The 25536-nt window shown below is 31.5% G+C and overlaps 3 protein-coding genes across 3 annotated transcripts; 1 reads left to right on the top strand and 2 right to left on the bottom strand.

The window, feature by feature from the left end:
- Positions 1 to 3393: 3393 nt before the first annotated feature.
- LOC107626775 (uncharacterized) lies at positions 3394 to 5000 on the bottom strand. Its single transcript, XM_016329677.1, has 5 exons — positions 4797 to 5000; positions 4296 to 4511; positions 4082 to 4168; positions 3890 to 3990; positions 3394 to 3715 (listed from the first exon to the last, which is right to left on the bottom strand). Exons 1-5 carry the CDS (start codon positions 4998 to 5000, stop codon positions 3394 to 3396), a joined length of 930 nt encoding a protein of 309 aa, XP_016185163.1.
- A 406-nt stretch (positions 5001 to 5406) lies between these two features.
- Positions 5407 to 8048, top strand: LOC107626774 (uncharacterized). The gene is made up of 4 exons (XM_016329675.1): positions 5407 to 6716; positions 6833 to 7129; positions 7226 to 7322; positions 7422 to 8048. The coding sequence occupies exons 1-4, from the start codon at positions 5407 to 5409 to the stop codon at positions 8046 to 8048; spliced, it is 2331 nt and encodes a 776-aa protein (XP_016185161.1).
- A 9040-nt stretch (positions 8049 to 17088) lies between these two features.
- On the bottom strand, positions 17089 to 17939 carry LOC107626773 (uncharacterized). The gene has a single exon (XM_016329674.3). It carries the CDS (start codon positions 17860 to 17862, stop codon positions 17164 to 17166), a length of 699 nt encoding a protein of 232 aa, XP_016185160.2. The 5' UTR covers positions 17863 to 17939; the 3' UTR covers positions 17089 to 17163.
- Between the last annotated feature and the right edge of the window lie 7597 nt (positions 17940 to 25536).

Raw genomic sequence — 25536 nt, 5'->3', positions numbered from 1 at the left:
ACTACCAGTAGCGGTTTACACTCACACACACACGTAAACCGCTGCTGGCAGCAGCGGTTTACACTCACACACTCACACACATAAACCGCGGTTGGTTGTAGCGGTTTATGCACACCTATATATATAAGGGCAGTAGCGGTTTATATAAAATAGTGAAACAATGCATTTGCGTAATATTGAGGGTGAAACAATTTAATAACGTAAATTGCCCTTATATATATATATTAGTAAAAATTCGTACCTAGTTGTCTTCATGTGAAATTGATATTCGAGAATCATTAGATAACAATCTAGTTAAATATGTTAAATTATCTAATAATTTTTTATTATCAATTTTACATAAAAACAACTGCATGTAAATTTTTACTTTATATTTTTTATAGTAAATTAATTATTAATTTTTTTAGTTAATATCAGTTAATTTTTTAAATTATTTTTATTCTAAATTTAAGTTTTTAATTATAAATTTTAAATTTTAAATTTTAAATTATAATTTTAAACTGTAAAATATTTAAAAAAACATAAAAATTAAAAGATAATTTTATAATAAGAAATTAATTAAAAGTTAATTTCTTATGCTTATTTATAAAATAAGATTCTTCCCAGTTTCTCTCTCTTTTCTCTCGTCTGCGCATAGGTGAGGTCATTTAGCACTTTTTATTTTAGTGGGTTTGAATAACTTAATTAATAGGAAAAAACAGTGCCCCAAATGCTCATTTTCACTTTCTTTTACATATTTTTTTTCTTTAGTTAGATGATGTTGTCGCCTTCTTTGGGTACCTACATGTGTGTCTATCCAGAATGATAAATTTCTTATAACTAATTATGATGCAAAAAAGTGATGCTATCTGGATCCTTCTGGGTATATAATTATATATGAACAACATGTTGTTGGTTTAAAATTTAAATACTATATATATTAAGCCAAGTGATAAGGACATAATTATGTCTACGAAGCATTTACTCTTTGTGTTATATATATATCTTTCCAACCAAAAGTTAAAGAAAAAATATTAATAATAAAAGAAAAAGAGAAACAATTAAAATTCTTTATTAGGTCATGCGCTTTCTATCAAATGCGTCAATCCTTTATCAAAGAGAATCTGAACAATATGACACATTCACAATATTACTTAGTTAATTACTTGGTTTCTGATGATTATGAGTGATTGATCTCATAATTGATAATGACATATAAGCTGTGTTTAGAAGAAAGAGTAGGACAGAGAAATAAAAACTAAAAAATTAAAATTAAAATATATCTTAATATTTTATTAAAAAAAAGAATTAAATTTAAAATTTGAAAAATTAGATGAAAATAATTTTAAAGATAAATGTCATTAAAATTTTAATTTGTGTCCAAAAAATTTTAGTTCTTTTCATTTTTATTTTTTAAAAATATTAAAAAAACCGAAATTTAATTTTTTGAAATCAAAATTTTAATTTTAATCTCTCACTCTTAAATACAATACTGAATTTTAATCACTCAATATCAATTCTAATCCCTGTTTCTAAATGCTACCATAGTAATCATACATTAGTTTGAAATTCTGAATAATTAACAATGTATTGATTAACTTCAAAAAGATTAGGTTATATAGGACATCATATATATAATAGTTGATTTGAAAGGCCAGTAATTATGGCATCGAAGATCAGAAAAATCCCTAGTTAAATATGGAATTTGGATGATGTATGTATGTATGTATATTATAGAAGATTAAAAACTTAAAATCCAATAAAAAGATGTTATATATCTAAAAGGTAATAATGGTATCTATTTATGAAGTACGGATATTTCGTTCAGTTGTTGTGCCTGCGTGTTAGACACATTTTGAACACATTTTGGACACGATACTTATCGACACTCGTTCGATACGCGTGTCTGTCGTGTCCAACTTACCGTGTCTTAATAAAAAAAATTCTTGTCAGATACACATAAATATCATCACGTGTCAACATATCCAGCCTTATTATTAACATGTATTATTGAAATAAGTTTAAAAATAATATATATTATTATTTATTAAAATAAAAAATATTTTAAATATTTTATATAATTAAAAAAATATTAAAAATGATTAAAAAATTATTTTATATTTTAATATCAATAAAAAATTAAAATACTATTATTATTTATCTAAAAAATATTTATTTTAAAATTTGTATATCTGCGTATTTCGTGTTGTGTTATGTTCTGTGTCTATGTATCATAAGTATCTATTGAGGGTCCAAATCAATTTTTCTGAAAAAGGAAGCTAAAAGTGTAAAACAATTTGCATTTTCAAAATATAAAAGATTATTTAATTTATAAAAAATTTACAAGGACATTAAGAAAAATAAAAAATGCTTTCTAACAAGTTGACATATCCAGATCCCCAAAACAAATGTTTTCATAGGGGACAAAAATCAACTAATAATATGCTAACAAAAAATTTTACATCCAAATAAAAGCTACACATCTGAAATTTATTCGGTATATTATTGACGAGCTTTTTATTATTTTTCAGAAAAAAAAAAAAAAAAGTTGATATGGATATATTCGATGTGCCTCCTCCTTTAAAACTGGCAACCATACTTACTATGCCACTTAGTCCACTTTGCAAGTGTCTCCCATGATGAACCATTTCACGAAACATAAATTACTTTTTGATATATTAAATATATAGAAATTACTTTTTCGAATAAAATGTTTTATTCGACTGCTGTTTTGTGAAAGAGACAATCCTCTGTTGGCATCATGAACGAGCATTTTTCCAAAGGATAACTTTGGTTCTTAATTTATTGAAAAATTGTTTAAGTGATTAATTTGTCGCTCACTTTCTCTTTTTTTTTTTCAATAAAACATTTTATTTGTCTGCAAAGAAAAAATGGGAGAAAAATCTTAAATTTAATCGGGCGCTACAACAAAAGCGCCACTTAGCGGCGGTTCCTAAAGCCGTTTAGTGGCGGTTTTACGAAACGCCGAAAGATGAGGCGCGGCTAAACGAATAGCGACAATTTTTTCCAACCGCTGGAATAACCGCCGCAGTATGCGGATGAAACAAGTTATCTCCCAATTTGTGGCGGTTTGTAATGCCAATGACCTGAAAACAGCGCAGTTTTGTGGTGGGTGATAATCGCCGCGAAATACTATTATTTTGCCTCTTTTAAAAAAATATGCTTATTAAACTTTAATTTTTTTTACTTTTCAATTAATTTAGAAAAATTACAACCAAGTAAAAGAGCTCAATTAACATAACAAACCAAATTAAATATGTGCAAACATAACATATATAATGGAATTATCTTAACATCATCCAAAATAAAGTAAGAATACTTAAGTTGAAGAAAATAAGCATAAAGCACTAAACCAACTAAAATGTAAAAGTATCTAAAAACATTGATTGAAATTCAAAATTTTTGTTGTGGGTCGTGATTGCCAGATGAAGATCCTGCATATGACGAGTCCGGTGTACCGCCCAAAAAAGCCAGCTCTGCAGCAACCTCAGTTGGCAAATTGCCTCCTTGCTGTTGGACTAGATATCCCAAGACCTTATGTATCGACTGTCTCTTTGCCTGCTCTTCTTCTAACTTAGCCGTCAATTCTGCAATCCTCCTCTCGTACTCTTCATTGGGCTCTGCATAACCCGACGGTTGTCCAGTAGTGTTACCAAAGACTTGGGTGGGACATGGTCCAGCACCTAGGGCACGAACTCGTCCTAGGTACTCCTTTCTGAGAACTTATGCTAGCGAATCATTTTGTGAAAGGTGCTTAGAGGATCCATCCTGCCTCTCAATATTCGCAATTGCTTCCTACAAATATACAACACATTGGACATGCATGAGTTAACAGTAGCACGATATATACAGTAAGCTAAGTTGCTTCAAATTTTCAATTATGACTTACACTAACAACACGCGCATCGGGATGGATATACGAGCATCTTTTTTCTTATGAGTCATGATAAACAACTCTCCTCTACCAACGTGCCTTCCTTGTTCTTTCTCCTATATCGTTGATATCGACACAATTTAGTAAACAACAACAACATACTTAGAAAGATTAATCAAAATCCTAATGCAAATAATGACTTATTACCACTTCGTCTTTTTTTCTTGCCAATGTTTTAGAGCCCCCAGTATGTGTGTAAAGTTGCTTACTCCGATTTAAAGCGTTCTGTTTACACTTTTTCAATGAACAAATAGCAGAACAAATGTAAATGAGAAAGAGATGTTGAATATAAAATGTAAGGGGAGTAATATGTATACACATGTATGTTTTTGTGGAAATAATTAAATATACCAAGGCTTACCTTTGTGTCTTCCTTCTGGCGATAGTCAATGAACTTTTTCCATTCATTTTCTTCTATTCCTTTCGGGTGATGCTTAAGATTTTCCTCATAAGTCCTTGTTTCTTTGTAATACCTATGATATAAGTGGTGCCTTGTATCCTTCCAGATCTTTCTTATCCTCTTCATAATATCGCGCTTTATTTTTCCTCCGGCATCGTCCTCAAACTGAAAGACCCGCTGCAATTAGTTGACATTGTCATTAACCAAGACCAACTAACAAGTATAAGACTGATAATTTGAAGAAATGCCACAACCATTACAGACTAACTTAAATTGTCAAAGTATGACACTCAGAAGAAGTACAAGCAGTCGCAATTACGTATAAATGAAAAGTGCTTAAATAATGATGTGAAAAACAAAATAAAAAAATTTTACCAACCATATAATTTACACATGCAAAAGACCTTACAAAAAAAAAATGAATACTAAAATTGATTAAATTTTAGAAGCTTAAAGTTGTACCTTAACCATGTCGTACGTATGTTCCTTCTTAGCTTTGCTCACATGCTTCCAACTGTCTAAGTGTATGGGGAACTGGGAATAATCCGCACCCAAACTCCCTAAGAAACCACTCAATAATCCTACTGCCTGACCAATCGGTTGCAGCTCTTTGTTAAATGGGAGTACTATCTTTGTATTGGAAGGGAGCGCTATAGCCTGCTTCATGCTCAGCCTAGAAACTTTTCTCACCAATAAAAAAATAAGAAACTTTTCCGAAGCCAGTGTATAAAGCCAGGAAGACAATAAGAAAGCTGGGTATTGAATACACCAAGATAGATGCTTGTCCAAATGATTGTATACTGTATCGAGGTGATGATGAGAACCTGACTAGGTGCAAGAAATGTGGGTGTTCAAGATGGAAGCAGAAGACTAAAAAGGGCTCTATTGTTAGGCTCAACGTACTAGTGAAGAGAAATGGAAAACCTATAGCAGCCAAGACTCTTCGTTACTTTTCCCTCATACCACGACTGTAGCGGTTATTCATGTGCAGCAAGACATCAAGTGATATGTTATGGCATAAACAGGCATCTAATAACGATGGTTTTCTTAGGCATCCAAGGGACGCTGAAGCATGGAAAAGTTTGATGCAAAGTATACTAATTTTTTGGCAGATCCGCGCAATGTTCGCCTAGCCTTGGCGAGCGATGGATTTAATCCCTTTGGGAATATGAGCACAAAGTACTCCATCTGGCCTGTGATTCTTATTCCGTATAATCAACCACCTTGGTTTTGCATGAAGCAGACATCTTTCATTCTATCCACGCTTATTCCTGGGCCGAAAATGCCAGGTAACGACATAGATGTTTATTTGCAGCCTTTGATAGATGAGTTAAAGCAATTATGGGATGGCGTTGAAACCTATGATGCCAAAGAGGGAAACACTTTCAAAATGTGTGCGGCACTGATGTGGACTATCAACGACTTTCCAGGATTAGGAAACCTATCTGGCTGGAATACGCACGGTGGGTTAGCATGTCCTACGTGTAAATTAGATGCTAAGCCACATCGGCTGAAAGATAGTCAAAAATGGTGTTTCATGGGCCATCGACGCTTTTTGAATCAGGGACACAAATATAGACTAGACCGGAATAGATTTGATGGGCAGGTTGAAGGTAGAGATCCACCAAAGAAGTTATCCGGAACAGATGTATTGAGGCAACAGTCTAATGTGCACATTTCATTTGGGAAGAGTTCAACTGTGACATCCAAAAAAAGACGCAATGGTCAGGATGCAGATGAAGATGACTCGCATTGGAAGAAGAAGAGTGTTTTCTTTGACCTCCCGTACTGGGAGGATCAGATGTTGCGTCATAACCTCGATATGATGCATATAGAAAAAAACGTGTGTGACAATGTGGTATTTACTATCTTAAACGATAGCGGCAAATCAAAAAACAATCGTAAAGCTCGCAAAGATTTACAATGCATGGGTATAAGGCCTAAATTATGGCCGGGGGAAGGTGGTAAATATTCTTCTCCAATATTTGCGATGTCGAATTCACAGAGGAATATATTCCTAAAGACTTTGCAGAATGTGGTCTTTCTAGATGGTTACTCTAGCAATGTTGCTCGTTGTGTTGATTTGCGACAGCGCAAGTTATCTGGGTCGAAAAGTCATGACTGTCATATTCTGATGGAACAATTACTCCTAATTTTGGTGAAGAATGCACTTCCGAGTCCGGTATCCAATGTGATTGCAAATTTGTCATCATTTTTTCGAGAACTTTGTGGGAAAGCCATAAACCCTATGCATCTTACTGAGCTTCGAAATCATGTTGTGCAAACTCTGTGTCAGATGAAAATGATTTTTTCTCCATCCTTCTTCACCGTCATGATTCACCTCACGGTGCATCTCGTTGATGGGTTACTCTTGGTGGACCAGTACATTATAGGTGGATGTATCTAATAGAAAGGTTAGCTTGTTGATAAACCCCTTTAGTACAGTCAGTTTAATTAATTGTGTATATACTGAGCGTTTTATTGTATCTATATAAAAGGTATTTGGGACATCTGAAGCAATATGTTCGTAATAGGGCACAACCAGAAGGTTCAATTGCAGAAGGTTATTTATCTGAGGAAATCCTGACTTTCTGTTCTAGGTATTTGGATAATATTGAGACTAGAATCAACCGACCACGGCGAGTTGATGTTCTTCATAATTCAGGGAAAAGTATGTTCCCAGCTATTGGAAAGGCATTAGGGGCTGTTTCGCATTTCAAACTCACTCCAATGGAAAAACATCAAGCTCATCGTCATGTGCTAGTCAACTGCGATGACGTGGTTCTGTTTGTTGTGTAAGTATATGCATGTATTTCTAAAACACCAATATAACTCTTTTGTCCGAGTGTCTAGTTGTAGTAATTTTCTTTTTTCCAACAAAGTACATTTAGGAAAAAGACAAAGCGAAGCTTGCGTCATCAGACAAGGTCGCAAGCTAAGATAGATAGTGTTGTCCATGCAGAATTTTCTCGGTGGTTCAAGCATGAGGTTGACAGAAAACTAACCTGACCAATTTGTTTTAAGCCTAGAATTAGTAATATATGAAAACCGATTTTAATATAAAGCATGAATGTTATGTGGTTCCAGGTTCCTATGGAAAGTACACTTCATTCGAAAGATCTGAAGTTGCTTGCGTGCGGTCCCATGAGTCAGGCAAGACGTTTTGGGACGTACAATGTTAACGGGTACAAGTTTAGAACTACCACAAAGAAAAACAGGATGAAAACACAAAATAGTGGAGTATATGTATCATCTAATACAAGAAGTTATGCAAGTATGCATGATAATAGAGTGGTTGTTGGTGGTGTTCCGTATTACGAAAAAATTGTAGACATAATTGAATTGAATTACAGCTGTTCCTTCACAGTGGTATTGTTCAAATGTGTTTGGGCTGATACCACTACCAGTAGAGACATCAAACAAGACCAGTTGGGGCTTACCAGCGTTAATTTCTCTCGTCCGATACACACTGGTAATCGTGAAGAAGATGAACCATACATATTGGCATCGGAAGCTCAGCTTGTATACTATATGGATGATGAAGTAGCCAAGGAATTGAGTGTTGTGGTTCATGTGAAACCAAGGGATTTGTATGACATGGGAGAAGAGAATGAAGAAGTTGAAGTTGGTTTTTCTCCACAGCCAGGGTTGAACATGTCAGCGGAAGGAGACATTGAAGATTTACTGTTGACGAGACGAGGGAGGAAGATATAGAAGACCTCATAGAAAATGCTTCAGAGAATTTCGATGATGTCGCGTAATGCTTGTATGAAGCATTTTAATGTAATTTAAAAATGATCTTTCTGTCATAAACTAAGTTAAATAAAGTCAGTGTTGTACGTCGTTTTTTTTGTTACAAATACTTGTGTAGTTTTTATTTGCAGTTAAATATTTATGTTATTGTGAATTCTCATGAGTAAAAGCAGACTTTTTGTTTCTTTCAACGATTTTAATACGGAAAAGTTAGTTTACGTTAAATCCTTATTCCTTCTACAGTTGTTGTTTTTCTTAAGGTTGCATTTTTGATAATCTTGCTATCTATTACGCAATATAATTTTACTAGTGTTACGTTTTGAAAATAATAGTGAACATAACATGACGGTGGAACAGGATCGATGAAAACTGAGGACTTTTCGTCATCCTCTGCAAGCACAACAATTGCTACAGAGCTTCTGTTTAAGAAAATTGCCCAAACTACTAACAAGGGTGATCGTAATTGTCAAAAATTTGTGTTTAGTTTTAATATTGTCTTAGCATATTGTAATTTGGTTTTTTTTTCTAAGTCAGTATTTAATAACTTCGGAGTTCTCAGTTTCTTCTATGAACACTCATTCTGTTATGTGCATGTTGATATTTTCAATCTTACCTGAATATTTTGGAGAAATAGTTCCTGACAGTTTAAATGGAGAAGAGTCTGATTCAGAAGACAATTTAGATTATATCTCTTCTGTCGCAGTCGACAGATCCACGCAGTTTGATCTGAATAAGGTTCTGGAAGAAGACGATGAAACTTTAGAAGACCAACAAGATAAACAAGATGATATATATGTTAAGAAAATGTGCTTTGATCTGAATAAAATGCCATGGTATGGAGATGAAATATCAGATCCTATAAAACGTGAAGCCCATAGATTCATAACATACAGAGTATTTTTCGCCAGGTCAATACGATGTTGGAGAGAAATTTTGATCTTTTATTATAACCATTACGCTGATTTCCTTAGTTTAATGATTTGGATCGCAGTTTTACATGTTTATTCTTGATTTATGTTTAGTAAGGCATAACTTCAAAGAGGCGTAACTTTGATTTATGCTCTCTATAACTTTATTTTAACTTTATAAATTCAGAGTTTGATTTTATTTTCTTCTTTTACATCCATGATTGAATGCAATTTTTAAATACCAATAACGTAATCAAGAAAATATTATTAGTAAATTTGTTCACGTGAGTTAACATATATAGTTTACAAGTAACTTGTGAATTTTTTTTCGTAAAACAGATGTAGAAAAAATGTTACGAGTTTAAGTAACAATGATTTAAACATATGTAGCTTCAGATAGTAGTCTTTACTTAACTAGATTATACCCAGATGGTTATTACTAGAGAGAACAATGCAATATGTGGTAATACACATCTTGCGCGGATTAAACGAAACCGCCACAAAATATAAAACATTAAATCACCCGGCGGACATATAGCAGCGGTTTTCAAAAAGACGCTGCGAAATGCAAACCTAATGGAAATATAGCGGCGGTTTGAAATAAACCGCCGCTAAATGTCGGCCTGATTGCAATCCCAACCCCTAACCACCGCAAATTGTCTTTTCGCGGCAGTTTAACATAACCGCCGCAAAATTTTTGCCGCTAAGTGACGCTTTTGTTGTAGTGGAGGTAAGGACTAAGGAGATAATTGGAATATTTTAAACTTAAATACTTATTTCACATTAAACATGGACCATAAATAAAGAGCATCATATATATGCTTTTCTTTTTTATACTCAGTATCGTATATGAAATTTTTGATACTATACATGCATTCATGAGTATATAGACATTAGAGATATAATTATTCATATATTTTTTATATTAATTTAAATATTTAAAAGAAGTAATATCATAATATATATAATATATATTGAAAAAAATTTCCTAATAAAAAAATTTAAATACAAATTTTAAAAAAATTCTTACAATAAAAATGTACAAAAATATAATCATTCATATATATATATATATATATATATACAACATATTATATTTGGGATGGCCATTATCATCTCTTAGCAAGTTGTATGAATTTTTTTAATTTAAACTTACTCAAGGTATATGTTGACCCAGAAAAATAACTAAAGACATATTGCTCATCATATAAATATATATATATATAAGTTTCAGTAGCAACATCGGATTTCTAGCTAACAACCAATCAAGAAGGAAGAAAGCTCGATTTCAATAGATCGGAGGCTAGGGCAAGGGCAAGGAAGGAGAAGGGAGGAGCTATGGCTAATCAGTCCATCCATCAAGCCTAGAGAAAGGAAGTATGCCAGTCGGCGAAAACATTAAAAGGGAATGGCGCTTCCAACGTTTAGATGTCGGAAGACCTTGACGTGAGTAGACCTTCTAAGATCCACCGCGTGACCTGTATGAACACAGCAAATTGACTCGCAGCTTCGAAAACAGGAAAGCGGAAACAAAGCTCAACAGAACTAGCCACACATCGACAGCTAACTCGATGATCTAGTGGCCAGTGCCAGAGAGTCGACTCGCTTTAGGTAGGAGTCCCCTGGCTTCCTTTCAGCGTTCACTTCCTTATCCCTATAAGTCGAGCTAGGGAAGGAAGTAGTGGGATAGAGTGAGTGAGAATTTCACTCCCAGGATAAGAGTCAGCTGTCCGGAGATCTTACCTGCATGTAAAATCCCATGCTATATATATATATATATATAATGCCTAAACATTTTGAATGGTCACGAGAATAATGCTTACATTCACAACAAAAAATTTCATGATTTAAAATTTCTTTTAAAATGATTCCAACCATTTCTAACTATGTACTTTAATAAACAAAGAAAATAATCAAAAAGAAAATCTCTAGAAAGAAAAAGGATGGTATATGTTAGAATATAATTAGAATCAATTATAATTATTTAACATATTTATATATTTATTATAAGATATTATGCTTTTATTACTTTAATTTTTCTAGCATCTATATATAGTCTTATATATTGTATTATTCTTAACCCACTCAATAATAGATAACCCTTTCTTCAGATTACTTTATTGTTTCTAACATGATATCAAGAGTATAGGTTTTTTTTTTCTCTATGGAAATTAGTTCATAGTCCTTTTGTTTTTTCTTTCGATAGTGTTCTTTGACCTTGATTTTTTATCCTTTTCCGACGCCTTAGTTCGTCACTGCCTTTACTACCGTCTTCGTCTCGTCGTCACGAGTTCAACGAGTCTAAAATCATTGCCAGCAATCACTGGACGTGCCTTCACGTGCTGCCTGAAGCTCGTTATTCGCTTTAGATTCTTTCTCCCTCCAAACGCCTCCAGCACCGTTGGATCCATACCCAAGATCAACGGTCTAGCAGTGTCTTACGTGTCACGCAACGGCATAACACACGGACCCATTTTCAACCCGTGTCCCTCTCGGCCCAGCCCGACCCGCCTCCAGACCCACGTGCCACATCCTCGCCACGTCAGCATTGACGTGTTTTCCTCCTCTAATTCGGCATTGCCATGTGTCCTCTTCTGCTGACATGGCTGCTGATGTGGCAGACTGTGGGACCCTTTCTAAGGTTTTTTTGGTGAGCTCTTTCCGATTCTTACCTACGTTTTATCGATTTCTATCCCGATTTTTCAGTTTCTTCTCTTTTTTGTCTTTGTTTCTGCTATTATGGAAAAATCATATATTTTTCAACCTACATACAGGAAGGATAAATTTTGCCGAAACTGTCATCATTTTGGTCACCTACTCCCAGACTGCCCCTCTGTTGAATGTCGAAAATGCAAGTAAAAAGAACATATTGGCTTCAATTTCCCAATATTATTTTGTCATTATTGCAAACTCTTGTGACATTTGATTACTACCTGTTTTACTCGCCCACCACGTCCTAATCAGACCAAGTATCATTCTCGTACCAACTTCTCTAAGACAGTGTCTGCTTTGCTGCTGCTACTGTTGCTACTAAATCTACCAATTCTACTTCTCTCAACCCATCTTCAGTCTCTCTATCTGCTATTGAGTTTCTTCTTAAGCAACTTCTCTCCTTTACTTGTAATACTCCTGCTGCTTTTTTCACTCCTCTAGGTAATTATAAATGGTATTTTGATTCTGGTTACTTTCATCACATATCTCATTTGCGTTATCTTTTCTCGACTTTCTCTACCACTACAAATGCACCTTCCGTCAACACTGTTGATGGTTCCCTCCTGCATGCGACACATAAAGGTTTTATTTCACAGTCAAATCTTAATCTCCCTGATACTTATTTTATTCCAAAATTAAACTTTAATCTTATTCCTGTTGGTCAACTTGTTAATCTCGGTTTTGATATCAATTTTTCTATTTCTGGTTGTCATGTGCAGGATCATCGGACAGGACAAATCATCGGGATTTGACATAAGGTCGAAAGGTTGTTTGAACTCGAGAACTTTCATATTCCTCCTATATCAAATCTCTGTATTGTTTCTTCTCCATCTACCATTCATTTGAGGCATCACTGTCTTGCCTACAGCTCCTTAGAAAAATTGCATCCTCTTGTGTCTAAGGGTGTTTTAGGTTAGGATAATAATGAGTCTTTTTATTGTATTTCTTCTCAAACTGCAAAACATCCAGCTTTATCTCTTTACAACAATCCGTCTCTTGCTTGCTCTCCTTTTGATCTTATCCACTCTGATATTTGGGGTCCCTCTCCTACCGCTTCTATGGGAAGGGTTAAATATTTGTAGTTTTTATTGATGATTATTCATGTTTTACTTGAGTTTATTTGATGACTAATTGCCATGAGTTGCCTTATATTTATATTAACTTTGCCACTATGATTAAAAATTTTTCAAAAGTTTTTTGACGCGATAATGCTATGGAATATCGTGACTCAAAACTTTTAAATTTTCTTGTTGAACAGGATACTTTGTCTGAGTTTTCTTACCCTAGTACGTCTCAACTAAATGGACGGGATGAATGCAAATACTGTCACATTCTTTACTCTGTTCATGCAATGCTTATTTCTTTTTCGTGTCCTGAGCGTACTTGGAGCGAAGCTGTTCTCACTGTTATCCATGTTATCAATAGACTTCCTTCTTCTATCCTTGGTAACCTTACTCTCTTTGAACGTCTTTATCATACTTCTCCAGATTGCAGTTCTCTTCGAATTTTTGGTTGTGTCTATTTTGTTCTTCTTCAGCCTCATGAACATAATAAACTTGAACCTCGAGCTCGCATGTGTTGTTTCCTTGGTTATGACACTGAACACAAGGATTATAGTTGTTGGGATCCTCTCTCTAGGCATATTCGTATATATTGTCATGTTGTATTCTGTGAGTATCACATGTTTTTTAGGTTCTCCTCATTTGAGTCAATTCCATCTACTCAGTCACCATTTTTCATTAACCCCAATGTTAATCTTTTTTCTAGTAATAATTCTACAGATTCTATCTCAAGTTATCCTTTCGAGCCTCCTACTCTTCTGCCTTCTTCATCTCCTGATGATCCAAGACTGGACGATGATTCTGCTCCTGCTGTCATACCTCCTCCCTCCAATCGTTCTTCTAGGGTATGAAATCTACCTCCTCATCTTCTTGATTTTCATTGTTTTTCTTTTACTCATTATCACCATGAACCTCAATCATTCCGAGAAGCCTCCACAAATCCAAATTCCGGGCAAGCAATGCAAACAAAAATTCAGGCACTTGAAAAAATACACACTTGGAATTTGGTTGATCCTCCTTTTGATCACGAAATTGTGGGTAGTAAATGGGTATACAAGATCAATACTCGCTCTGATGGTTCTATTGACCATTGTAAGGCACAATTGGTTGTTCAAGGATGTACGCAAGAGTATGGTATTGATTATAAAGAGGCTTTCGCTCCTGTTGCTTGTCTTACATCTGTTTGCACTCTCCTTGCCATTGCTACAGTAAAAAAATGGTCTCTTAGTCAGATGGATGCAAGGAATGCATTTCTTAATGAGAATTTAAAAAAGAAGGTCTATATGAAACTACCTCCGGGATATCTTTGTCCTTTTAGCAAAGTCTGTCTCCTTCGTAAGGCAATTTATGGTCTTAAGCAAACTTCTCGTGAATGGTTTGAAAAGTTCAACACCACTATATGCAATTTCGATTTCACTTGCAGCCCTCTTGGGAATGCTCTTTTTATTCGTAAAAGTGAACGTGAGATTGTTCTTCTACTTTTGTATGTTGATGACATGATCATTACTGGAAATGATGTTGATAGTATCTCTAATCTTAAATCATCCATTCACCACACTTTTAAGATGAAAGATTTTGATTCTCTCAATTATTTTCTTGGACTTGAAGTCATATCCTCAGATGACGGAATCTATCTCTTTCAAGCTAAGTATGCTTCTGATCTTCTTGTTCGTGCTGGAATTACAGATAGCCGCACTGAGTCTACTCCTCTTGAGCCTAATGTTCGGTTTACTCCTGTGGATGACACTGTTTTAGATAATCATACTCTTTATCGATAGTTAGTTGGAGGTCTCGTCTACTTGATTGTCACTCGACCAGACATCATCTATCTAGTTCATGTTCTTAACCAGTTCTTGTCAGCTTCTCGTACTACTCACTATGTTACCGTTCTTCGCATTCTTCGCTACATCAAAGGCACTTTGTTTCATGGTCTTCATTTTTCTGCTCATTTATCCTTAACCCTACAGGCATACTCAGATGCTGATTGGGCTGATGATCCCACTAATCGTCATTCTACTGCTGATTATTGTTTGTTTTTTTGTGACTCTCTCATTTTCTAGCAAGCCAAGAAACAAACGTTCACTGCTCGATCAAGCACCGAAGCTGAATATCATGCCCTCGCTGATACCACTGCTGAGGTTGTCTCGATTCATTGGCTTCTCGAAGACTTAGGTGCCCTTCAGTCATCCCCAACTGATGTTTATTATGACAACTGCAGTGCCATTTAGATTGCCCATAATGATATTTTTCATGAACGCACCAAACACATTGAGATTGATTATCATTTTGTCCGACAACGTCTTCTTATTGATGTTGTTTGTCTCATAGCTGTATGTTGGAACTCTATAAATTAGACTACTACTGATATCTTCACGAAGGTTCATCATCCTACTTATTTTCAAACTCTAGTGTTCAAACTCGAGATAGTATCTTTGGCTCCCACTTGAGTTTAAGAGGGATGTTAGAGTATAATTACGATCAATTAGTATCAATTATAATTATTTAACATATCTGTATATTTTTTATAAGATATTATGATTTTATTACTTTGATTCTTTTAACATCTATATATAATCTTATATATTATATTATTCTTAACCCATTCAATAATAAACAATCCTTTTTTTAGATTACTCTCTTATTTTTAACTTATATATTTGTTACAAATATTGAAAAAAATAGACTAAAGTAAAGAGTAATGACTTCAATTATAAAATTTTACCAAGATAATAATTTATACGACAATGTTAAGAAAAATTATTTTATTTAATATTTAATAAATTTTAATTATTTTTTATTAATTTATTTTGATTACCAAACATTTTGGTTTGTCGTAATACATCATCGTGTATTCAATGTTTATTGAATCGGCATATCGAAACCTAACATTGTAAAAACAATGTATCACATTTGGCTTTGACGACGTCAACGCATACTTTAATTTAAAATTTAATTACAAAATGATAGCAGCAAATCACCTCTATATGATTCTTATCGGTGTGCGCCGGCTAAAAATTAAAAATACATGAGCACCACCATTTTAAAGTAAGGTAGGGTATCGGAAAAGAAAAAAGTGAGATTCTTATAATATATATGTGACGTTCTATTTTAAAGTCTAGAAACATTTTTTCATGTTTATTTCATATTATGATTGATTAGCTTAGTTTATGTTAGTGGCTAATCATTAAACTAACATCACGCTTTAATCAGAGATAAAATGGATAATGATTCGGTAGCATATATAGAATTGACAAGTAAATTTTTAAAGGGCACCTCATCATCTTAGCTTCGTGAATTCTATATAATATTTGAAACGAAATAGAATAGTAAGTTACATATGCTCAAGCAGTATTAGATGTAAACCCAATCCAAAAAGTAAACATGGCCCGAAATTATTATGATATATATTTTCAATGGCACTTAGTTAGGAAGATAATAACTTAAAATTATTTTATTTTATTTAATATATATAATATTTATAGTTATATATTTATTATATTTAAAATTATTTAATTCTTTTAATAATAATTAAGAAATAAGATAACTTTAATTATTTTAGATTTATTTTTTATTATCTATTTTTTAAATATTTTTTTCTATTGGATGGTACAATGAATAAGAAACTTCTTTACATTTATGGAGTTGTAGTTTTGTAGATTTTATATAAATTTAAAAAATATTTCATTACCATGGTAAACCTTTTTTTTTCTCTTATGATATTATAATATTATAAAACTTGGGCTTTACATATATTCATATATAATGCATTCCTTAACGAAATAGTGACAATTCTGAAAAGTCTATTTATGATTGTCACTATTTATTATAATTTGTGACTATTTGTTATAATCTATTTTATTTGTATTCTAAAACACTAGAAATAATACTTTTTAAGATATTTTGTATTGCTAGAAATATATTATTGTTGGTATAAATGCTAAGTTACTAAGTCCAAAATAGTGACAAATCTAGAAAGTCTTCCCTACAAAGTTATTTTTAATAAAAAATAAAAAATTCATGAGAGAGAAAGAGAGAGATGGATGCTCGCCTAAGTAAGCTTGTTTGCTAATAACTATTTTGAATGATTTAAGAATTTATTTTTTAAAAAATTTAAATGAATAAAAAATATATAAATAATTAAATTAATTATTAATATAATATAACATATTAAAAATAAATTAAATTTAATATATATTTATAAATAAATATATAATAATTAATTTTACTGATTAATTTTAGTATGTAAATAATATTTTTTTGAATAATTATATCTTTGATGGATTTCATTTCTAGAACAAAATTGGACAACAGAACACAATAGAAAAAGAAAATCTAATTTTATTATTTATTTATTTAAATATAACAAGGTAAAAAAACCTAAGGTGCATGTAGGTATTAGTAGTTGTCGAAAGCGAAGAATAACAACGGATCCTCAATGCGGAACTGCCATGAAGATGAAGAAGACGATGAAGCATAGGAGCATAGTCCATCCTCATCAGCAGGAAAAAGATCTGGCAAGTCAAACAATGCGCCATCGTCATCACGTTCTTGTGATGAAGAAGAAGATGAAGAGGAGGAAGAAGAAGAAGGTGGTGGTTGATGAAACTGAAAGTCGGTGTCATTGGCGGCGATGGCAGCAGCAACCTGGATATCTTTAGGCGAAGTGGTTGCAGGGCGTGGAAGAAGAGATGCAAGTTGAGGGAAGTTGAGGAATGCGGAATCACCTTTGATCGCCAAGGCTGCCACGTCATGCGCTCTTGCCGCCATTTCGGCAGTTGGATACGTGCCTAACCATATTCTGTTTTTCTTTTTCGGTTGCCTTATTTCTGACACCCACTTCCCCCAGTTTCTCATCCTCACGCCCCTGTATGTCGCGTGCTTCTCACTCTCCCTACTACAACTACTACTGCTACTACTTCTCTCCCTCTTCTTCTTTGATTTTCCTCCTAATGGTTCTTCTTCTTCTGTTGATGAACTCGTCGTGCTTGTGTTGTTGTGTTCTACTTGATGAGGAGAAGGAGCATCATTACTACTGGTTTCCATGTTTTGATTTTGAAGATTATTAGAGATTGAGAGGGATAATGAGGCTTCCATGATGCCTTCGACTCTGATCTATATGTATAGATCGATATAGATCGATGTTTGTTTGGCTTTTTTTTCTTCTCAAAAGGAATACCATTTATACAAAGAGAGGGAGAGAGAGAGAGAGTGGGAAAAGAAAAAGATATAAAGAAAAAAAGAAAAAGAAAATAAAGAAGAAAAGAAAAAGGAATGCATATGTTATTGTAATTACCAAAGGATATGGGCTCCATTGAAAAAGAGACAACAGTGCTACATTCAGCTATTTTATTTCTTTCCCATGTGGCAATTTAATAAACTCAATAAAAATATCTTTATATAAAGATAATTAATTATATTAAATATATATTAAAATTAATTATTATATAAAATATATATTAAAATATAAAATGTATATTAAAAATAAATTAAATTATACATGTTTACATAAATATATAATTAATTAATTTTGATAATTAATTTTAATATATAATTAATATTTTTAAAATATAATAATTAAAAATTATTAAATAATTTAATATATTTAATTAAATTATTTAATATTTACGTAAAAACATCTTTAATCGAATAACTAATTATATTGGATGGTACTATTAACCTTTGTCCTTTGTGCTTTCGTCCCTAGTGTCTAAATTCTAACCATTATTCATATAATACATTATTTCCATTATTATTATTATTATTATTATCATATCCGTTCCGTTTCTATTTTCCATGTGTTTGCACAGTTTTCTCCTATTAAGAATGAACAACTCCTCATTGTGTGTTAGTTGATGTATAAGTGGTAGGCCCTTTAATTGGTAATATAATATATGTGAATTGATTTCAATCATGATTTTAATTACATGAATATAATGGTCTATGCATCATGATCTCTCTGACTTATATATATTTATCACACTCTTAGCTTGTGGCGGATCCAGCTAACCAGAGACCTGATAAATTCTTTTATTATTCGTCTAATACCAATACCTTCAACTTTATGTATGACTTATATAATGTATATAATATCTTCTTTTATTTATTTCTCTACCCTTGTTGGTTATGAATACATATATACCCTTTTAACTATAAAATATTCAATTATTAGTTAGCTTAGCATATATGTATAGATTACATTTAAAAAAGAAATTGAAAATGAAAGACAGATATTAAAAAATAAAAACTAAATTAAATTTATATATTATGTTTGTAATAAATCGAATTATGTCTAAATATTATTTTAATTTAAAATAAATATAAAAATTAAAAAATAGAATTAAAATTTAAAAAATATTATTAAAATTTTAATTTTCAATCTAAAAAATTTTAAATTCCTTTTAATTCTATTTTTTAAAGATATTAAAAAGACTAAAATTTTAATTTCAATTACTAACCACCAAACATAATAATAAATTTCAATCTTTCAATCTTAATTTTAGTTTCTAAAAACAAATACTACCATAATATCAATGCTCCCCTTCACCGAAAATTAAAAAACCATGAGCTCGTTGGTATGTCCTCTTCAACTTGACCAAATTGTATATATGTCTTAATTAACTAATTAATTAATATAATTAACCTACTGATCTGGCCTTCTGGTAGAGATAGTTCCAATTCCATATACATACACATAGACATACTTATTATTTAATTTAGGTACAGTTGTTATGCATGCGTAGCATAACCAATAGAATCAAGACTCTTGTCTTAGAATCTCTGGTTGAAATTAAATTCTTTCAAAAGAGGTATGCTTGGAGTTTCACCACTTGAGCCAACCCACGTGGCTTGGTTTTGGTACCAAGGGAAGAAGACAACAAATGCAACACACATTAATATCACTATTCCGTTCTAATAACTATAAAAACTCAAATTGTTCTAATCACGGTACAGCAACATGTATGTATCATATGCATATATCTCTATATAATTGTTAATAATAATTAATAATGTTTTTATTATTTAACTAAATATATGTGTGTATTATGCTGAAAGCCTACGAATAATATTGACAGAGCAAGGGTTTAGTTTGAGAGTGTTGAGAGGTGGATTTGCTTTCTAACACGAAACATGGCTGACATACACATGCTGCTGCTGCTGCACATGCTATTATTGTGGGCCAATCATTGCTCCAAGACCAGTTTTTATTCTCATATGGTCAACTATGATATGCGTTTAATCTCTTGATTTTTTTTTGTTACATTAAAAAATCGGTAATTATAAATAATTTATGTTAGTCAAATAATTAATTCACTCGTTCACTTAAGTAAATATTAAAAATTTAAATATCACATCGTATATATAATTATTTATTAGTCTATAATAAATTAAATTTTAAATAATAGAGGTTCAATATACAACAAACTAATCCTTAACTTACGACATATTATAAAAAAAATTAAAATATTAGTAATTACTCACATAAATTTGTCTTTATATGAAGACAATAAATAAAAATTATTATATGATTTAATATGTTTAGCTAAATTATTGTCTAACAATTTTTAATTATTATATTCAATAGTCATTTTAGAAAAAATGAAGGGTAAATTACTGAAATTGCACCCGAATAATTTATCACTTACAAAAATGCATCCGAATTTTATTATCAACAAAAATGTCTTTAAATAATTTAAAAACACGATAAAAATATCTAACATTAAATATGTATTTTTTCAAAAAAGCTTTAGAGATTCAATTTTGATGCGATTTTTTGTAAGCATAATTAAAAAAATAAGATATTTTTATTATTAAAATTTGGCGATTTTTCGCTAAGTATATATTTTTTTTGTGATTTTTAAAAATTATTATTGGTTGTTGACAAAAAACACCAAAAAAATATATACTTAGCGAAAAATCACCAAATTTTAAAGATAAAATATCTGATTTTTTTAATCATGTTTGCCAAAAATCATATAAAAATTTAATCTCTAAAGTAATTTTTTATAATACATATTTAATGTTTGGCATTTTTGTCCCATTTTAAAATTATTTGAGGATATTTTTGTCGATAACAAAATTATAACGTATTTTTGTCCGACAAAATTATTTGGGTGCATTTTGTGTGGTTTACCTAAAAATTAATGTATTTAAATCTATTTTACATCCAAATGTATTGAGTTTTTAATATATCAAAAATGAAAAAGATATTTTGTTTCTCATTATGCGTGTGTACCAAGAATTAAATTAGCGAGAAATCCATAATTAATGAGAAATTAGGTGGTGTGCTGGTAAAGAACTGTGGGAATTGAAGATGGACGGAGTATAAAGAACAAAATGCTAGGTGAAGATTTACCTAAATCAAAGTTTGTATATATGTACCTAATTAAAAATAATTTGGCTATGTGCAACAAAAGGGATAAGAAATGGGAAGGTGGAAGAATTTTAACTAAGCACAAGAAGTTAAGTAACTATGAAACGGCCTTTGACCATTTAATGGGGTAGGTTCAACAAGTGTATATCATTAACATAACTATAATTAATAAACGTGTGTGTGGATGGATAACTTCTAGTTTGTACTATATATGTTACTATGATTCCTTTTCGAGTTTAATTATTATGGAAGGTAGGGAAGGTAAATTCATGATCCTCTTATTAATTAATTGGTCCCCATTTTGGGTTCCATGCTACAATTAAGCTAAGGACTAAGGAGGAATAATATCCTATAATACCTTATTAATACCTAGCTAGCCACATTGATTTAACCTTAGCTCACATTAGGGATCAATCGACCTACATTTTAAAGAATTTCAATATCCAATTTATGATGATGATCTCATTTCATTTATGTCATCTTTAAAAGTACATCAAACTGAATGCTTTACTTGGTCGATCTTTTTGTTGTCATTATCTATATGCACTTTGTGTGGGTTCAACATGTATATTAGAGAAACATTATATATTGCATGTTTTCTTTGAAAACCTTACACTTCAAATAATCAAATTTAAGATTTTTAGAGGAAAGAAAGAAATGGAAGAGGGAAAATTTACAGCAATAATACATTCCCTTCGAGTTGATGGAAAAAAAAGGAACCGGTTATATTTTTAATATTTTTTCTAAAGTAAAAGTTTATTTTAAATTTGTTTAATTTTTATATAGATTTTTGTTTCTCATTTTATTTGTCTTATGTTATTTTTTCTCTTTTAGGTAGCGTTTGGTGGAGAGACAGAGATGGAAAGACTGAGACTGAGAGACAGAGACTAAGACACAGGAATTGAAATAAATTTCAGTATTTTGTTTGGTGCAAAATGGGAGACAGGAATTGAAACAAGAATGAAACTCTAATTTAATTTGCACAAAGGGTAAAATTGGAATTAATTAATTGAAATGAAAGTATTTTAGGTATAAAATGTTATTAAAGTTTCAGTCTCCATCTCTAAAAATTTTAGTCCCCTATATCCCTACTTTTTGGAGGTACTGAAATACTGAAATTTTAGAGACAGAGACAGAAATTTTAATATCAGTCTCTGAACTAACAAACACGATACTGAGTCTCAGTCTCTCAGTCTCTGTCTCAGTACCTCAAAACAAACGCTACCTTAGGATTTATCAAGGATTGAACTTTAAATCTTTTGGATATAAAGTTCTAATACCATGTCATGATACTATTTTTCTTAAAATTTAAAAAAAATTATATCTCTAACAGACTATAAAAAAATTAAAAAAATACAATTGTCCCTTTGTATAAAACCTTTTTTGGTTTTCCTTAAATAAAATTCAAAGTTCTCTTAATAATTTCAGTCTAATTATTAGTCCTTTTTTTTTAATTGAATCTTGTTTAATATTAATTTTTCCTAATATTTTTTTTTTTAATTTAGAAACAAAAATTATTTAGTCAAGTCAAACTCTTGAGGATACGTTAACACATATTAAATTTTTTTATATATATAATTATAAGTATATACTCAAATAGGTCCTAAAAAATTTTGCACCATATGTTTTTATTTTAAAAATTTGTATTATATTAAGGTTTTTGAAATTTATAAAAGTAAGGTATACAACTTTTTATTTAGATAAATCTTTAAAAATATATAACAAAAGAATATATATATATATATATTACTTTTAAAAAATTCAAAAATCTCAACATAATAATTTTTTTAGAAACAAAAACATTCAATGTGATATTTTTTAGGAACCTATTTAAATTATATTTTACTTATATATAATAATTTCCGCATTGTGAATCATCATCAATGGATTTAGCAAACAAGTAGGTGAGTTAAATCTGCACAAGATGCACGATGTAGAGATTTTCATATTTTATAATAATAGGAAACTTCTTTAATGATGCTTATACATAAGTAATATGAATTATGAAACTCTCCGCGTCCTAAAGATCTTCTAAGTAGTCATCGTACAACTAAACTTGCATTAATAATATTAGGATGTCTGTCCATTTCAAAATATCTATAAAAAGAAAGTATATATAGTGATTAAAATGATAAAGACATTTTTATATTGTACATATAACATTATATTAATTTAACTGCACAAAATTATTCTGTATAAATAAACACATATAATGAGTAAAATGACAAATAAATTTTTGACAGTTTACACTTTAGATAAATTAGTCTTAAAAAAAATTACATGTTATATATATTATATCAAAAATATATTAGGGATAAGTATTCAAATCAATAATCTTTCATTCATAAAAAAAAAGTCTTTAACCACTAAATCAACATCTTCAATTAAAAATTTAATATTTTTATTTATATAAAAATTAAATTTATTTAGTAATATATAAATACTAAACTATAATCCCAAAATCTCATCAGATTATTGAATATTGTATCTTTTTTTGACCCGTTGATAGTAGGATCGAATACCCGCGAATTGAAAATGGATAGGGTTAGGGTTAGCATATCATAAACTTACAAATAGGATATGGTTGAGTTTTAGTGAAAAAATCGACTTGCGAGTAAAATTAGGATTAGGTCTGAAGACTCTAAACTCTACCATACCCTACCTATTACCACTCCTAAATTACTAACACGAGCTGTATAATCATACAGTATTGTTTATCGAAGGAGTCAAATATAGTTTTAGTTCCTAATATTTGAGATAAATTTTAATTTTGTTCTTCACGTTTGAAACATTATATTTTTGTTCTAAACATTTTATGTCGTTTTATTTTAATTTTTTAGTCAAAATTTAAAAAATTCAAAAATATCATTTCCTCCGCTATTATTTTCTTTCAGGTAACTAACAAAAATTATAGTTATAGTAGTTATAGAGATGGTTCTAATGATTTAAGAGTGAAAATGACAGGAAAAAAATTAATAATAATAAAAAAAATAGTACTTTTGAATGGAAAAAAAAATTCATTTTATTCAAATAACTAAAATAAAAGAAATAAATTGTTTGGAATAAAAATTGAAAGTTCTAAATATTTGTGTTAGAGTATAATTAGGATCAATTAATATCAATTATAATTATTTAGCATATCTGTATATTTATTATAGGATATTACGCTTTTATTGTTTTGATTTTTCTAGCATCTATATATAACCTTATATATTCTATTATTGTGCAACCTACTCAATAATAGACAACCCTTTCTTCGATTACTCTCTTGTTTCTAATATGGTATTAAGAACATAGGTTATTTTTTTTCCATTGAAAAGCTCATAGTTCTTTGTTTTTCTTCTCCCGTCAATCTTTTGTCCTTGTTTTTGATCACCTTCCCGACATTTTTCTTCATCACCGACCATACCTCGTTGTTAGGAGTTCACAGAGCCTAGATGTGCTGCCCGTGCAGCTGCAAGATCGCTGTCTGCTTCCATCATTTTCCTTCTCATAGACGTATCCAGCATTGTTCAATCTTCAACAACGATCAACGGTCCAGCTTGTCCCATGTGTCGAGCCTCAAGCACCTCCCACCAACCCACGTTCAACCAGCATTTTGCCCGGCCCGCCCCGCTCGTTCACCCACGTGCCAAGTTACTATTGACGTGGCTTCACCCTCCGCTCAGACATCGCCACGTGTCATCCATCTGCTGACATGGCTGCTGATGTGGCAGACAGTGGGACCTATTCTAAGATTTTTTTAGTGAGCTTTTTTCGTTTTTGCTCTCCGTTTCTTCGATTTTTGATCTGATCTTCCAGTTTCTTCTCTCTTTCGTCTTTGTCTCTACTATTATAGAAAAATCGGATGTTTTTCAGCCTACAGACAAGAAGGGTAAATTTTTCTAAAATTGTCATCATTTTGGTCACCTACTCCCAGATTGTCCTTCTATTGAATGCCAAAAATACAAACAGAAAGGACACATTGTCTTCCATTGTCCAATATTATTTTGCCATTATTGCAAGCTCTCGGGACATTTGATTACTATCTGTCCTACTCACATTACATCCTGATCAGACCATGTATCATTTTTGTCCCAACTTCTTTAAGAATGTGTCTGCTTCTGCTGCTGCTGCTGCTACTAAATCTTTCAGCTCTATATCTTTCAACCCGTCTCCAGTCTCTTTATCTGATATTGTGTCTCTTCTTAAGCAACTTCTCTCCTTTTCTGGTAATACTCCTGCTACTTTTCTAATCCTCCAAGTAATTCTAAATGGTATTTTGATTTCGGTTGCTTTCATCATATGGCTGCTTTGTATCATCTTTTCTCGTTCTTATCTACCATTACAAATTCACCTTCGGTTAACACTGCTAATAGTTTCTTCTTGCATGCGACACATAAGGATTTTATTTCACA

The sequence above is a fragment of the Arachis ipaensis genome, chromosome B2, assembly GCF_059453495.1.
Source record: "Arachis ipaensis isolate K30076 ecotype BB chromosome B2, ASM5945349v1, whole genome shotgun sequence".
In the NCBI taxonomy this organism is placed as follows: domain Eukaryota; kingdom Viridiplantae; phylum Streptophyta; class Magnoliopsida; order Fabales; family Fabaceae; genus Arachis; species Arachis ipaensis.
The sequence above is the reverse complement of the archived record's forward strand: the minus strand, read 5'-3'. Positions and strand labels throughout refer to the sequence as shown.